Source organism: Leopardus geoffroyi, chromosome B1 (genome assembly GCF_018350155.1).
Source record: "Leopardus geoffroyi isolate Oge1 chromosome B1, O.geoffroyi_Oge1_pat1.0, whole genome shotgun sequence".
NCBI classification, from domain to species: domain Eukaryota; kingdom Metazoa; phylum Chordata; class Mammalia; order Carnivora; family Felidae; genus Leopardus; species Leopardus geoffroyi.
In genome coordinates, this window is record NC_059327.1 from 73,968,259 (window position 1) to 73,984,792 (window position 16,534).

General features: G+C 36.7%; 1 protein-coding gene across 2 annotated transcripts in view; it reads right to left on the reverse strand.

Moving 5' to 3' along the window:
- Nucleotides 1-16,534, reverse strand: part of MND1 (meiotic nuclear divisions 1) — a 65,694-nt gene that overhangs the window by 17,391 nt on the left and 31,769 nt on the right. For both annotated transcript variants that reach the window (XM_045465307.1, XM_045465315.1), the window contains exons 5-6: nt 4,721-4,795; nt 1,320-1,434 (exon numbers count right to left, since the gene is read on the reverse strand). In XM_045465307.1, coding sequence (XP_045321263.1) covers nt 1,320-1,434; nt 4,721-4,795 — 190 coding nt within the window. The remainder of the gene's footprint in view (nt 1-1,319; nt 1,435-4,720; nt 4,796-16,534) is intronic.

Here is a 16,534-nt window from a genome sequence, read left to right on the forward strand (position 1 = left end):
TTGTAGATTTGGTTACACTTTATTTTGCAGGATGATGATAAATGAAATTCATCTGTGGGCAGCATTAAAGAGCTAGTAAGTCTCTCTAAATGCCTGATTTATAGAAAATGACTGGCTGGAGGGGGCGGGTGGGTTCTTCTACCTCCACTTCTCTGGGAAAAACATCCTGGGGAATCGGCTGAACCAGAGCCAAGACATATCACCATCTAGGCTGTGGACTACATGTGATTAATGCCTCCTGGAGTTGTGCAAAGTAGGGATCTGTCTCTAAAATTAAATTTAACTTTAGATTACACTAACTGAACTGCTTAAATATTTTTAGTTGTAAGGAATACCATCAAGGAGAGCTTAATTGTAATCAAATTACTCTCAAGCTAATTTTATTTATTTATTTATTATTTATTTAGAAAGTGGGAGCATGAGTAGGGGAGAGGAACAGAAGAAGGGGAGGGAGGGGGAGATGGGGAGAGGGAGAAAGTGAGACAAAGAATCTTAAGCAAGCTCCATGCTCAGCATAGAGCCCAACACAGGGCTCGATCCCATGACCCTGGAATCATGACCTGAGTCGAAATCAAGAGTCAGATGTTCAACAGACTGAGCCACCCAGGTGTCCCTCAAGCTAGTTTTAAAGTACCAAGTATTTTCAATTTCTCTCAAAGCCTTCAATCACATACTATTAGTTTTGTCTAAAAGTTTCACTTGGTAAAGTTCCCTAAATGAAAAGACAGGCTAAGACAGAAAAATGTGAAGAAATTTATACATATTTTCCTAGGCAATTACATGCAGTGCCCTTATAATATACTCTTTCATTTCCTCAAATATTGAAATGTCTATCTTTACATAAATATATAAAAACTATTCAAAATAAAGCTTTGGAGATTGGTTTTAAAGTAAAGGAAAACATCATTGGTGTATTCAAAAGGCAAGTCAATGCACAGACTGATTTTCTATAACTTGCAAACTCCTATTTTTGGTAATATTTTTCCTAGAAGATAATGGTAGATTTCATTCTCAAGTCATTGTGCTTGGGGCCAACTTAACTCCTTCTCTGACTCCTCAGTTTCCTAAGCTTATAGTTTATATCTTTATCCTTCTACCCTATCTACCTTCATTACCCTTGAAATGCTTACAATTTCAAAGTTGTCACTGTTCAATGCTTTAATGTTAAGACTCTTTAATGGAAATATTAATGCAATATTAATACTACTAATGGCTTGATTTTCTCATTATACATGGAGAATGGCTACCAGGCAACTAGAAGTATAAAATCTCTTTCAGGAGTAAAGTTAAAAAAACTTCAAGATATGATATAAACTTACGTATTTCTTCCACAACTTGTGGGTCACATTCTCTGTATTTTTCTACTTCTGCCTTTAGCTGTTCCCTTTGGTCTCGAAGTGAAGAAAGCTCTTTTGCTAGCATAGTTCGCTCTTCCTGCATTCAAAATAGTTTTATGTACAATTAAGACAAGTAAAATGCCATAGGTTATAAGGCTATACATATTATAAACACTTTATTTCTCATAACTAATGTGCACTAGGCTTTGGACATTATATATACACATACCTATATTCACAGTATAAGGACAAACTCAATTCTCATTTTTCTCTGAAATCTCAAACATCATATATTTTGATTAACTGGATGGGAATTAATATATAGAATGGACCACTCATAAACAGATGAGAGGTCACTGATTATGTATGAATTTAAAGATGACTAGGTCATCATATGTTAGGAAAAAGTGCCTCTTCGATCTATATATAGAAGTAATATTTTAGAGCAACATAATCATTACAAGTGTGGTAGACAATTTTTCAACCTTTAAGGATGATCAACCTTGAACAATATTTAAAGAGGTCAGTAACAGAATTACTGCTTGTGGTCTCCTATCACTTTCCTTTAAAGGTAAACCAGAATAAACTTTTAATACAAGAGGATCTGATAAACACCATTTGAAATTTCCCGCCAGAGTTCTCACTAACAGGTAGAAGTCACAGTGTCACAGTTTTCAATTCATATGTGTGAAAGGTTATGGTACAGACTGAGAGGATAAGCCTGAAGCAAAACCAAGTAGAGTTCAAGCTGTCTGATGGGACTTACTTAAGGTCCCTTGCTAGTTTATATTTTGGTACCTGTATTTTTTGACTTTTGCCTTTAACTGTTCTCTTTCATTCCAAAGTGAAGAAAGCTCCTTTGCTAGCATTTGTACAGGGAATGCATATACAGGGCATCATGGTCTGACGCAGCACAACCCAACAGAACTCTACGATGACAGAAATGTTCTAGATCTGTGCTCTCCAATGCAGGAAACCTTACCAACATGTACCTAGTGAGTACATGATATATGGCTATTGTTACTGAAAAACTGAATTTAACTGCCTATGTTTTAAATTTAAATATAAATAGCCAAAAATGATTACAGTGTATACTGTATTAGTACAACTCAGAAGAGATTTAAAAATAACTACAATACGGGCACCTGGGTGTCTAAGTCAGTTAAGCTTCTGACTCTTGGTTTTAGCTCAGATCATGATCTCACAAGTTCAACTCGTGATCTCATGAGTACAAGCCCCACACTGGGCTCTATGCTGGCAGCACGGAGCCTGCTTGGGATTCTCTCTCTCTCCCTCCCTCTCTGCCCTTCCCTTGCTCTCTCTCTCAAAATAAACAAACATTAAAAATTAAAAAAAAAAACTACGACATAAGATAATTATTCTTTGCCACCCACACCCAAATTATACACACTCCATGAGAAATGAGACAAGCAGCAAAATGGGGAAGAATCTGTGAAGGCAATGATAGTTCTCCAGACACCCTGAAGTGGTAGCCATCTCAGACTGTTACTAGCACTGAGATTTTTGCCAAATTACTTCACTTTTTTGTGTCTTTAGTTACTCAAATTAAAAACGGAGACAGTAATAGTGGCCACATCCTTGCACTGTTGGCAGGATTCAATAAATATAAAATGCATTGGGACAGTACTTGCCTGGCTCACAGTAAGCAGATTATAAATGTTAGCTATCTCTTCATCATCATCGTCAGCAGCAGCAGCATCACCATGGATAATACCTAGTAAACAGTGGCTAGGTGTTTCTAAAAAATCATGATTGGTGTTCTCACGATTAACACGAGTCCATCATTCTCAGGAGCCTTTCTAAACTACTACAGTCTTCTGATAGATGCAAGCACCAACTAGGTTTTTTCCTAGCTGCAATAGATCCAGTGGGCTGGGTAACATGCAGCAGACAACTTTTGGGCATGGGTATGTCACCATTAATCGAAGGTGCTTCTATAATTTATTTCCAATGTTAAAGAAAAAATAGGATCAAATAAAGAAATAGTAATTGCTCTGTCAATTAAAGAAATATAACAGCTTCAGGTTATGCCAGAACTTACTTCCCTTGAACATTTTTCAAAAATTACCAAATTCCAATTCCTATCTGTGACTGCTGACTATTCACATAAAAGAAGGTATGTGAAATAATTGTGAAAAGCCACTGCAAACTTGTGATATATTCTTTTCTACAATGTGATGGGGTTTTGTTTTGTTTTTTTAATTTTTTTTTTTTTTTTTAATTTTTTTTTTTCAACGTTTTATTTTATTTTTGGGACAGAGAGAGACAGAGCATGAACGGGGGAGGGGCAGAGAGAGAGGGAGACACAGAATCGGAAACAGGCTCCAGGCTCTGAGCCATCAGCTCAGAGCCCGACGCGGGGCTCGAACTCCCGGACCGCGAGATCGTGACCTGGCTGAAGTCGGACGCTTAACCGACTGCGCCACCCAGGCGCCCCTGTTTTTTTTAATTTTTAATGATTATTTTTGAGAGACAGAGTGCGAGTTGAGGATGGGCTGAGAGAGAGGGAGACACAGAATCCAAAGCAGGCTCCAGGCTCCGAGCTGTGAGCACAAAGCCTGATGTGGGGCTTGAACCCACAGACTGTGAGACCATGACCTGAGCTGAAGTCGGACACCTAACTGACTGAGCACCCAGGCGCCCCATAATGTGACAGGTTTTTGAGTCTCTTTCACAATCACGTGATACAAACAGAGGCCTAGATGGAATGCTTAGTGGTGCCTGCTGATCTTTAATAGTTTTTTTAAGTCATAAATCCATACTTGAGATAAAGATGAAACTAGAAAGTCAAGTGATTTTTAAAAACCCCTAACATAATACTTTAGAGAACATTACACTTTTTAAAATAAAAGTGTATCAGTATTCATTTAAATAATTTAGAAATATTACAAACCCTCAAGGATAATATATTGATAGTTTTCAATATGTTCTATGCCAAGACTTAAAAACTTGACTCTCAAAATTTTTCATAAGCATTTATAAAGGGCTTACCTTGTGCCAGGCCCTCTTCTAAATGCTTTGCAAATATAAGCTAGTTTAAGCCACAGGATAACCCAAAGAGGTAGATTTTGTTCCCTATTTTATAGCTGGGAAAACTGAGAACAGAAAATTTAGGAGACTTTCATACCCAGGCCACCTGGCCCCAGAATTTATGCTTCTATGTTATGCTGCCATATATAATATAATAATAAAAAATAAATCTATACTTAAAATTCGTAAATCCTACCAGGTCCAATGTCCATGTCCTTTGCTGTACTCACCTCTCTTCTGATAGGAATGGCATACTCCTCATAGATAACTCTATGTTCTTACTTTTCTATTTAGAATTGACATTATTAAGGAATCTACAGACACAAACTTACCGTTTCATGTCGGCCAACTTTAGCTTTCTCAATGCTTTTCTGTAGATTTGCATGTTTTTGGTTTCCCTCGGATAACTGGAGAAATAAAAGAAACAAAATGGCTTCCAATGATGAACTTGCTTAACATGAAATTTATAAGTCAAGAAGTCAGGATGAGATTTGTTTTCAGCCCAAGTCAATGTAACAAGTAAGTCAAAAACTACATTAGGAACTAACTTCTCTAATTTGAAGCAAACTACCATGAATCATTAGGGCAGAATGAAAAAAAAAAAAAAAAAAAAAAAACGCTGAAAAATATATCCTCTCATCCAATCAGAAAAATGAATAATACACTTTCAGTCTTTTCTGAAATCTTTATTTATCAGGTCCTCCAACTCCATGCCAAGTAACTTGAGGTATATTATTTAAGAACTGAATTTTAAGTGATGAATCACTAAATTCTACTCCTGAAACCAAAACTATACTATATGTTAGCTAACACAAATTTAAATTTTTAAAAGACATGAATTTGAAAATTCAAAAAAATGTTTTATATACTTCTTCAAATTTCATTTCATTTCTGCCTAAAGTGAAATAAAACACTCTAGACTATTTCTTACAGACTTGTAGTATTATGGTCTATCTCACTGACTGAGTCAAAAATGAATGCCTCACTTATTATTCTTAAATCAGTTACATCATAAGCCATTACATACTTGATATACTAAGTTCTTCAAGAAGGAAAAATCTATTAGTCTGTTGCAGTTTTTATGCATGTTTTACATACCTTAAAAGTGATCAGTTCAAGTACTATACTAAGCTTAGAAAGTGGTAAGTTATATGTGGAAGTAGATTAAATAACACCAGCATAAAGAGACCAAAACATAGAATATTCATTAGCATATGGCTGGGACCACACCAAAAAGGACTGGATAGCTTAAAAACATTGCTTCCCTTTGTCTCAATTTTATTAATCTCACCTGGGCCCATGACTAAAGCATCAAAGGATATTCCCAATACTAAATTCACCACATCTTCTGCTAGTTAGAAATTTCAGACTCATATGATTAAGAGCCTTCTTAAAATCTATTCCACTCCTCCCTCACTCTTGAGTTACAAACATTTAGAAAATAATTAATGACTGGATGAATTTCTTTAGGCTGATTATAAGAAGCTGACCTTTCACAATATGACCTAGTTATATGTACAGGGTAAATAATACTTATGTGTCATAGATTAAAAATCACAAACAGTATCTTCCAAAAGTCAGTGGCTTTATCCTGGCTTTAGGAAATCTTCCATTTCTCAATATGCATAAAGGAAACATTGTCAGCTTTCCTTTAATGGCTCTCTCGTCACTGATTCTAATCCATAGCATGAACAAGATCCATCTGTGTTGCCAAGAAGACACCACCGCCAAACCAGCTACACCTCTTCTGAGAGTAATTATCTTTTGAGGTTTAAAAAAAAAAAAAATCTGTAGATTTAGGAGCCAAAATATGCTTTAAAGTCCTAGATTTAACAAGATCTAGTTATTTATTTTTTTTAATTTTTTTTTTTAACGTTTATTTATTTTTGAGACAGAGAGAGACAGAGCATGAACGGGGGAGGGTCAGAGAGAGAGAGAGAGAGGGAGACACAGAATCTGAAACAGGCTCCAGGCTCTGAGTGCTCAGCACAGAGCCCAACGCGGGGCTCGAACTCACGAACCATGAGATCATGACCTGAGCCGAAGTCAGAGGCTTAACTGACTGAGCCACCTAGGCGCCCCAAGATCTAGTTTTTTAAAAGAAGGGTTCCCGTTTATAAAATAGTGCCATGTTTAGAAAGTTAATATTCCACCCTGGAGGACTCCCCTGAAATAATAAAGGCATGTGACATTTAAATTCAGGAGTAGAGAATCTTCCAGTGAAAAAATACATATTTCCATTAAAAATGTTTTTTAAAAAACCAGGTAAGAAGATGTTATCCAAATAGTTAATAATTATATAAAAATAAGCCAATAATTAGTAGATATATATCTTAATTACATTGATGAAGTGTCTTCCAGGTATTGTATGGCTGCTTGTAAGTATGTATAACTTAAAAGCATTTGAAAGAGCTAATTCAGGAATTCCTTAACTCTGAAAATAATATCTGTTTTAAATGTGATTTCATGATTTGTCATTTTAAGTACGTTGGTAAGGGGGGAAGGCACAACCTAAATGACATGCTCAGATGAGAAGCATCTGCTAATTATCCGAAGTACTGAAGCAACTTGGTTCAGCTCAATAGGGAAGGACTCCTGGCCCTTGTTCTCAAAATCTCAACTACCAGAAACAATGAAAGCAACTCCTGTGAGGCGCCCCTGCTAACAGCTTTTCACCTACACATCTCTCAGAAGCAATATTGCTAAAGTTTTTAACACATACCCTGGAATTAAACCAAACCCAGGCTTTCAAGTAAAAAGAGCAGGGATTTTTGGCCACTGTATAGATACTATCTAAGCCAATGGTACAAACTTGAGCATGTATCAGAATCACCTGAAAGGCTTGTTAAAACACAGGTTGCCAGGCTACACCACGCAGTTTCTGAATAGTAGGTCTGGAGTAGAACTTAATAATCCGTATTTCTAACGTGCTCACAGGTGATGGGTGATGCTGACGCTGCTGTCTGGGGGCACCACACTTTTGAGAACTACTGGTCTGAACAAAAACCTGTTTTGTTGCAATAACAAACCCAACTAAAATACATGAAATATTTATAAATGGGAGAATATTATCTAGTTCATCAGCAAAAATGAATTACTGCTAAGTATTGTAACCTGAACTAGAAACAAAATATCTTAATAATTCTGTCACTAAAAGAAATACAAAAGACCGCATTTACAAAAATAGAAAAATGAGTGATACTCTACATTCCAGAAAGGTATTCACCATAAAATCCCTTTGAAGAGCACTCTATATACATTTCTATAAACAAAACAAGAACCAACTATACACTACACCAAGTCCATTTCCTACTTTCATTAAATAATGTTTTAAAACCCAGCAACTCAGAACAAACAACAGCGACAACAACAGATACTACTTATAATTAGTAAGAAGAGGAATTTATCTTTAGATTTGAGGATCTGACACAATGCCTCTCTTTAATGCATTCCAGACCACCTATACAGATACTGAGGGTCGAGAAACATAATGCCAATGTTTTCTAAAGGGGTAGTTCACTGCTTGGAGGAACTGCCTATTCATAAGAGGAACAGAAAGATTGATTCAAACTGTCTGCATCGGAATTCTGATTTGCTCCTTTTAAGAAATAAAACAATGTCAAAGCATTAGGGAAGGAACATAGAGATTTCCATAGGTGGGAAAGAATGTCAGGGAACAGAGAACGCAGAAAAGAGGTAACAGCAAGAGAAACCAGATCAGTCTACTGCTTTATCAAGACTCACATACAGTATATTATGGGAAAAATAGATTCTATGTCTTTTGTTTCTCTTTAAAAAGAAAAGAGCAGTATCATTTACTTTAATATTTAACATATCTAAAAAGTCTTGTTAGAGTATCTACAACTTTAAAATTTACTTTTTAAGGCAACATTTCATTTAGGCATCAGTGACAAGGAAACTAAGAACACTGAAAAGACATATATAAAGACAGGAGCCATGTAATTGCCTTAACAATAGAGAAATTTTAAATCAGTATTTCATGGTATGAATGTGTCACAATTATGTAGCCAAAGGAAATGTTTTGGAAGAATCTTTAATGACACTATAAAATACAGAACAGAGTTTTTAAAAAGCTGGGAACATGACTGTCAATACATTAGAGAGCCTATTCATGACCAAAAAAAAAAAAAGAAAAAAAACCCTGCAAGAAATGCACAAAAATTTAAAAATGGTTATCTCTGTACTATGGATCATATTTTTAAACTTTCTATATAATAAGCATATGTTACTATTATTTAAAAAAATTATTTCCCCATTATAAGCAATATATATTCTCAAGAAATTAAAATGAGTACATTTTTGTTAAAAGACTAAAACAGGGGCACCTGGGTGGCTTAGTAGGTTAAGCATCCTCTTGGTTTCAGCTCAGGTCATGATCTCACAGTTCATGGGTTTGAGCCCCACATGAGGCTCTGCACTGTTAGTGGGATTCATTCTCTCTCTCTCTCTCTCTCTCTCTCTCTCTCTCTCTCTCTCTGTCCCTCCCCCACTCACTCTGTGTCTCTCAAAAAATAAACATTAAAAAAAAGTGTTCTTTCATGTCTTTCAGTAGACTTTTGTGGTTTTCTTCATGTACGTCTTGCCCATTTCTTGTTAGGGTTTAATAAAGCTTTGGGTGTTACTGAGGGATAGCCAGTGACCCCTAGCCTAAGTCTATCACTGTCTGGAATGCTCTTTGCCACAGGTGATTTCAGTGGTTCTGAGAAACAACACTCTCCTGCCCTCTGGATCCTAAACTACAAGGCTACAAGGAAGCAGACAGCCCAAACCACTGTTGGCAGCCATCTTACAACAGTGAAGAAAGCCGACTTCAGTGATATGGGTACCACACAAAAGGCAAAGCCAAGATAAATGCAGAGAAATAGAATCACAATCTTAATTAAATGATAACTGAAGTAGACCCTACTTTCGACAATTTTTAATTTAATGAGGCATTAAACCAATTTCACCTTTATCATTTATGCCAAGTAAATTTGGGTTTTCTGCCCTTACCATCTTAATTCTTACAACAGATAAAGCTTTAATAATAGTCTACTTCATATACCGCTGGCTAGCAATGAATGTTGTGAATTTGGATAATTTTAGAAGGTACTCTTCTATATTGGGCTGTAGAACTAAGTCTCCAAGAACGGGAGTGAGAAGAATAAATTAATATATGCCAGGAAGGCTCTTCATTCAATAAGCTTTCATGAAGTGCCCACTATATACACAGTTAAAATAGTATTGGCTTGAATCTTTTCGTTAAATTAATATAGTAACAAATAACTCAAGGCATGTAGTGAGCACTGAATGCTGGGTGTTTTTGTATTAAATTGTTTTTCCTTATGCAATAGATAGTGCTTATTAAAAGACAATGCTCTGGCACAAAAACAGACACATAGACCAATGGAATAGAATAGAAACCCCAGAACGAGATCCACAAACGTATGGCCAACTCATCTTTGACAAAGCAGGAAAGAACATCCAATGGAAAAAAGACAGTCTCTTTAACAAATGGTGCTGGGAGAACTGGACAGCAACATGCAGAAGGTTGAAACTAGACCACTTTCTCACACCATTCACAAAAATAAACTCAAAATGGATAAAGGACCTGAATGTGAGACAGGAAACCATCAAAACCTTAGAGGAGAAAGCAGGAAAAGACCTCTCTGACCTCAGCCGTAGCAATTTCTTACTCGACACATCCCCAAAGGCAAGGGAATTAAAAGCAAAAGTGAATTACTGGGACCTTATGAAGATAAAAAGCTTCTGCACAGCAAAGGAAACAACCAACAAAACTAAAAGGCAACCAACGGAATGGGAAAAGATATTTGCAAATGACATATCGGACAAAGGGCTAGTATCCAAAATCTATAAAGAGCTCACCAAACTCCACACCCGAAAAACAAATAACCCAGTGAAGAAATGGGCAGAAAACATGAATAGACACTTCTCTAAAGAAGACATCCGGATGGCCAACAGGCACATGAAAAGATGCTCAACGTCGCTCCTTATCAGGGAAATACAAATCAAAACCACACTCAGATATCACCTCACACCAGTCAGAGTGGCCAAAATGAACAAATCAGGAGACTATAGATGCTGGAGAGGATGTGGAGAAACGGGAACCCTCTTGCACTGTTGGTGGGAATGCAAATTGGTGCAGCCACTCTGGGAAACAGTGTGGAGGTTCCTCAGAAAATTAAAAATAGACCTACCCTATGACCCAGCAATAGCACTGCTAGGAATTTACCCAAGGGATACAGGAGTACTGATGCATAGGGGCACTTGTACCCCAATGTTTATAGCAGCACTCTCAACAATAGCCAAATTATGGAAAGAGCCTAAATGTCCATCAACTGATGAATGGATAAAGAAATTGTGGTTTATATACACAATGGAGTACTACGGGGCAATGAGAAAGAACGAAATATGGCCCTTTGTAGCAACATGGATGGAACTGGAGAGTGTGATGCTAAGTGAAATAAGCCATACAGAGAAAGACAGATACCATATGTTTTCACTCTTATGTGGATCCTGAGAAACTTAACAGAAACCCATGGGGGAGGGGAAGGAAAAAACAAAAAAAGAGGTTAGAGTGGGAGAGAGCCAAAGCATAAGAGACTGTTAAAAACTGAGAACAAACTGAGGGTTGATGGGGGGTGGGAGGGAGGGGAGGGTGGGTGATGGGTATTGAGGAGGGCACCTTTTGGGATGAGCACTGGGTGTTGTATGGAAACCAATTTGACAATAAATTTCATATACTGAAGAAAAAAAAAAAGACAATGCTCTGTGAAGCTAGTAAAAATATAGCAAACTCGTACTCCATTTAACAAGGAAGTCATATTCCAGCAATCCAACCTGTGGAGCACACTGAAAAACCTGGAAATGAGACAAGTGCACCAGAAATCTTAAATAATGGACACTGGAAAAATGTGAGAATCCCATTAAGAAAGCAACACAAAGGGAAAGTGAAGCCATTCAGTAAGTGCATACCTACAAACCCAAAGAACTCAAACTCTCACACATGATATACCTGCTGAAGACGAGATCACAATAATCAAAAATTACAATGTGAAGAAATGAACTGTCAGAGAGCAATGCGCAACAAATAGGAGATAAGCATTCTTTCAACTAGAAATATAAGGAGTATGTATGTTCGCTAAGATTAAGTAATAAAAGGAAAAAAAGAAGAGTAAAGAAATTACAAGAAGGAAAAAGAAAATTTGGAAATGAACTATTTGAAACAGAATTATTTTTAATTTCTTTGAAGTGATAAAAAAACATTAAAAAGTAGTTGAGAGATATAGAAGATAAAGAAAGTCCAACAGAAGCCTTATAGTGTAGTGAAAACAGAAGTTGTGACTACAGTCAGAATCCAATTAAGAGTCCTTTAGATATTTTGAAAGCCAAAAACATGCAAAATCCAGCTGATGAAGTGAAGCAGGTTCCAAACAAAGTTATGGAAGATTAGGCTCTTCAGACATGAGAACTGGGTTGTAATATGATAAATTCTGAAATGAGGGCTAAGCAGCAGAGGTTACTGTCTACCAACAACCATTCTTCCTTGTAAAAGGACCCCAGTGAATAGTGAAAATAAGTAGGAATTATTATGTCTGTCAGTGCTGTGGGCAAGAATATGTCCTAGTTAGGGAATCTGTTAAGAAATTCTACTTGACAAGGAAACCCAAAATCCACTTAGCAGGTTAAATCTAAAATTATCTGGAATGACCTGTTTCTTCAATAAGTGATTTTTTTTAAATCAAAGGGAAACTTAGAATTAAGTATAAAAATGAGATTTTTATTAATATTTTTGTATTAACAAATAATGTATACATATTTTGCACTGTACCTATGGGTTTAAACCATAAATGCAACTTTAATTCCTGCTCCAACTGCCATTTTAAAAACAGCTAGGTGTGGGAAGTACTTCTCTGCCACTAGAAGAGAAGTAGGAGTCCCATGATTTCTTTGATGACTCTTAATATCTGCAATTATTTTAAGTTGCAAAGCAAAAGCCCTGATCAGAAATTAAAATGTTTAACAAAATAATCAATACTTGATTTAAAGATAAGACTTCCCTTTTCAGCAACAGATGGCTGCCAATGGGTCTTTTGCTAAAAAAGGCACATTGTCCTCTTTCTTGGACAGTTTCTGTTCTCCCTCCAGTCCACTAACTGCAGGTTCTGCTTCCTGTCCCCCACCTCTACCAAGGCCTGGAGGAGGGGAGAGAAAATAGGTAAAGGGGACAGAAAAACAGCATACACAGGTACTGTTGTGAAGATGTCTCAGTGCTTTCTGGGCTTGACAGATGTTTACACTAAATCCTCACATGGCTACACTCCTGGGTTCTTTGCAGACTTCCCTGTTGTGTCCCCCCAACTATAATCCCCAAGATGCAGAAGATACATTCTCTGAGGGCTACACAGTATTCCATCTCTCACCACCTCTCTTCCCCAGCTTGGCTCCCCACTCCCTTCTAGTCTGGTTTTTCAAAGGTTCATTCCTCACAGACTTTATGCTAGGTCTCAGTGCTCTCTGGGGCAGAATTTAACATGGCTCCAAGTGGGCTCTTGCTCTCTCACTTTTAAGTATGGCTCACAGTAGCCCATGGGGACACTCATACCCAACAAACTCCAGGATGGCTGGCCAATTTCTTACTTTTATACAATAATTGACAGAATCAGCCAATAGATCTACATAGATGCTAAGATCAGCAAAATTATTTTTACATAAGGAATTGGTGATTTTCCTACTGTCTTTTAAGAGCACTGGGAAATAATATGCCCACATTTTACTCTTACCATTTCTGAACACTTACAATAATGAAGATCGTCCACTATTAAAATTTTTAATGAAAATGTTGCTAAAATGCTATTTAAAATGTTTTGATCCAATATGTTATTCAGTTTAAGTATTGAAAATCATTAGAAGCCACCAATCTAAAATACAATAAATTACTTGCTAAGTAGCATCAATTAAAGAATTTAAGCTCAAGTTTCTATTTAATTTAAATAGATGTTAAATTTAAAGCTTTAAATTTCTATTGAGGTCATGTTATAATAAACTCCACATTAAATTTATAAAGCCGGGGCTCCTAGGTGGCTCAGTCCATTGAGCATCCAACTCTTAATTTCAGCTCAGGTCATGATTTCAAGGTTCATGAGATGGAGCCCCACAACAGGATCTACACTCACACTGCAGAGCCCGCTTGGGATTCTCTCTCTCCCTCTTTCTTTTTGCCCCCCCACCCCCCACCACTCATGCAAATGCTCTCTCTAAATAAATAAATAAACTTAAAAAAGTAAATTTATAAAGCCAAAGAACAAGTCATAAAGAGACAACAGTATTGAGAAATTGTAGAGTACCTGCGCATAGAGGCTTTTACCATCTTAAGAAAATAAAGCCCATTATTTTTTTTTTCTATTTCTGCTTCTTACAATGGAAAGATTCATGAGAACTTGGATTTCAAAGGATTAAAAAGGCAACCTAAAGCCTTCTCTTCCATAGCCAAAATAGCTTTCGCAGAGTAAAGAGGGCAACATAATACATTCAGATGGTAAACTAGCTCAAGAGTTGAGAACAGGCAACCAAACTAAGATTTGCAGCAAGTTTACGTGTTAGAAATAATTGAAAAGGTAAAATACATATAGCTTTTAAAAACATAATAATTAACAAAACTTAAAACTGAGGTTGTTTTGTATCTATTCTAAACTTATTTTTCCAAAGAGTTGTAGTGTAGGAAATTTACAGTTATAAACAAATATAAATACGAGGGAGCCTGAACAAAGCCCTATATTTGAATCTGATGAAATACAGACCTGGAAGTTTGAGCCATACCTTTGGTCAAGTAAGAACTATACTTTAAACAAAAAAAAAGCACACAACTAACAGGGCTCTTTTTGTAAAACTTCTAAATGCGTAAAGCAGCTACACACATTTTAAATATATAAATATTAAAATGTATAAAATATTGATATGGTTTTTGAGGCAAAACAGGCCAAACAAATTGAAATTAGGGCTATGCCAGGAAACCAATATATAAATTCTCCTATCCTGACATTGCTACCACCTGGTGGCATGACATCAAAATTGTAGGCTCAGTTTTTTGTGGAATAAATGTTTTCCATATTGGTTGATTTGGGGAGAAAATAGTTATGAATGAAGAATGGATGTCACAAACCTGTAACTCACACGAAGTATAGCAGAGTACAGGGAATGCTACAGCTCTAGAGTGAGGCTTCTCAAATATCCAACTAGCTCCAACAGCACAGGAAAATAATTCCTGAAGAAAGGTTTAGAAGCCTAGCCCAAAGCTACCTACTATGAAAGAAAATATAAACAAATAAATATAAAAAAGAAATCTCAAAGTCCTATCAAAAATAAATCTCTGGGGGCACCTGGGTGGCTCAGTCGGTTAAATGTCTGACTCCTGATTTCAGCTCAGGCCATGATCTCACATACATGACCATGGAGCCTGCTTAAGATTCTCTCCATCTCTCCCTCTGCCTATCCCCAGCTCACGCTCTCTCTCTCTCTCATAAAAGAAAAATCTCTGAATCATGGATATAAGTTCATGCAAGTTTCACAGCTGTAATATTACCTATTATAATTTTTATTAGTTTAAATTATTTAACAATAAAAATACTTAATTTATATACTTCCCCATCCACTCCCAATATTTTAGTTGCTCAATCTCAACATATATTTAAACTCTTGATTATCTGAGACAATGAAGAGAATAAGAACATTCAATTTAAAAGACATGACTTTGGGGGCGCCTGGGTGGCTCAGTCGGTTAAGCGTCCGACTTCGGCTCAGGTCATGATCTCACGGTCCGTGAGTTCGAGCCCCGCGTCGGGCTCTGTGCTGACTGCTCAGAGCCTGGAGCCTGCTTCAGATTCTGTGTCTCCCTCTCTCTCTGACCCTCCCCCGTTCATGCTCTGTCTCTCTGTCTCAAAAATAAATAAACGTTAAAAAAAATTTAAAAAAAAATAAATAAAAAAAAATAATAAAAGACATGACTTTGAAGTACAGATATAATTTTGCAGACCCTGTTAGTTGTCTCTCTAAAGCTTTTCTTTGTAAACAGAACTCCAACATTGGGGTGGTAATGCACTCAGAGAAAATGAGTTCCCTCTTAGTCCCAGAGGATGAATTATGATGGCTTACCCTTCCAGCATGAGCATGTAACTCAAAGTTGGACAATGAGACATGAAGGAAAGCCCACTTGGGAAAGGGAGCATTCCAGGATTTTCCTCCTGGATAAAAAGAGATGTACAAGAAACAAATCCATCTTTCTTCCAGCTTTGAACACTGTCATGGAAGATATAGTAGCTGTAGTAGCTACTTGCATCCGAAAAGGGAAAGCCAAAAAATGGCAGAGAAGTTAGTCCAGACCTCTGATATCAACCTGTAGGGAGATTAACCAATTTTGACACAGCTCACCTCCAAACTTTTTATTTAAAAACCCCTATTATTTAACCCAATTTGGATCTACTTTTCTGTTATTTGTGGTTGAAAATACCCTGACTCATGTTCAAAAAAACAAAAACAAAAACAAACAAACAAACAAACCCATAGAGTTGGGCATTTCCCAAAGTATGTTCCATGGAACATTAATCCCTCATGAAAATGGGGCAAGCAAGATTCAAAATGTATATGATAGCATATTATAGGCTCTGAGAACTCAAATAAATGAGCTTATCTTTATTAACCCAGGATCTTCCAATGGCATTGATTACAGAACTCTCCTTTTAACCTACACCTGTTATATATTCGTTCCATAGAATTACTTTGGGTAATGTTGAGCTAGTGTCCAGCAAACTATAATTCAGGTAAAGTGGTGATAAAAACAAACAATGGAGTTTAAAATTCATGCTTCACCATTCATATATATGATATTTGAGGCTGAATTTCACTTCCCCCCCTCCATGAGATTACTATAATCATGACTACTTAGTGGAAATCATCTCTATTGCTATATGTTGTAGAATGGAAGACAAAAATTACAGGCCAAGGAGGAAGCCTCCTAGACCAAGAACACAATACTTGGGGCTGAAAGTATTGGTGTATTGGTTTATGCATTCATTCAACAACATTTATTATGTCTCTACATGCCTCAGTAACTCCATTCCACACTGGGG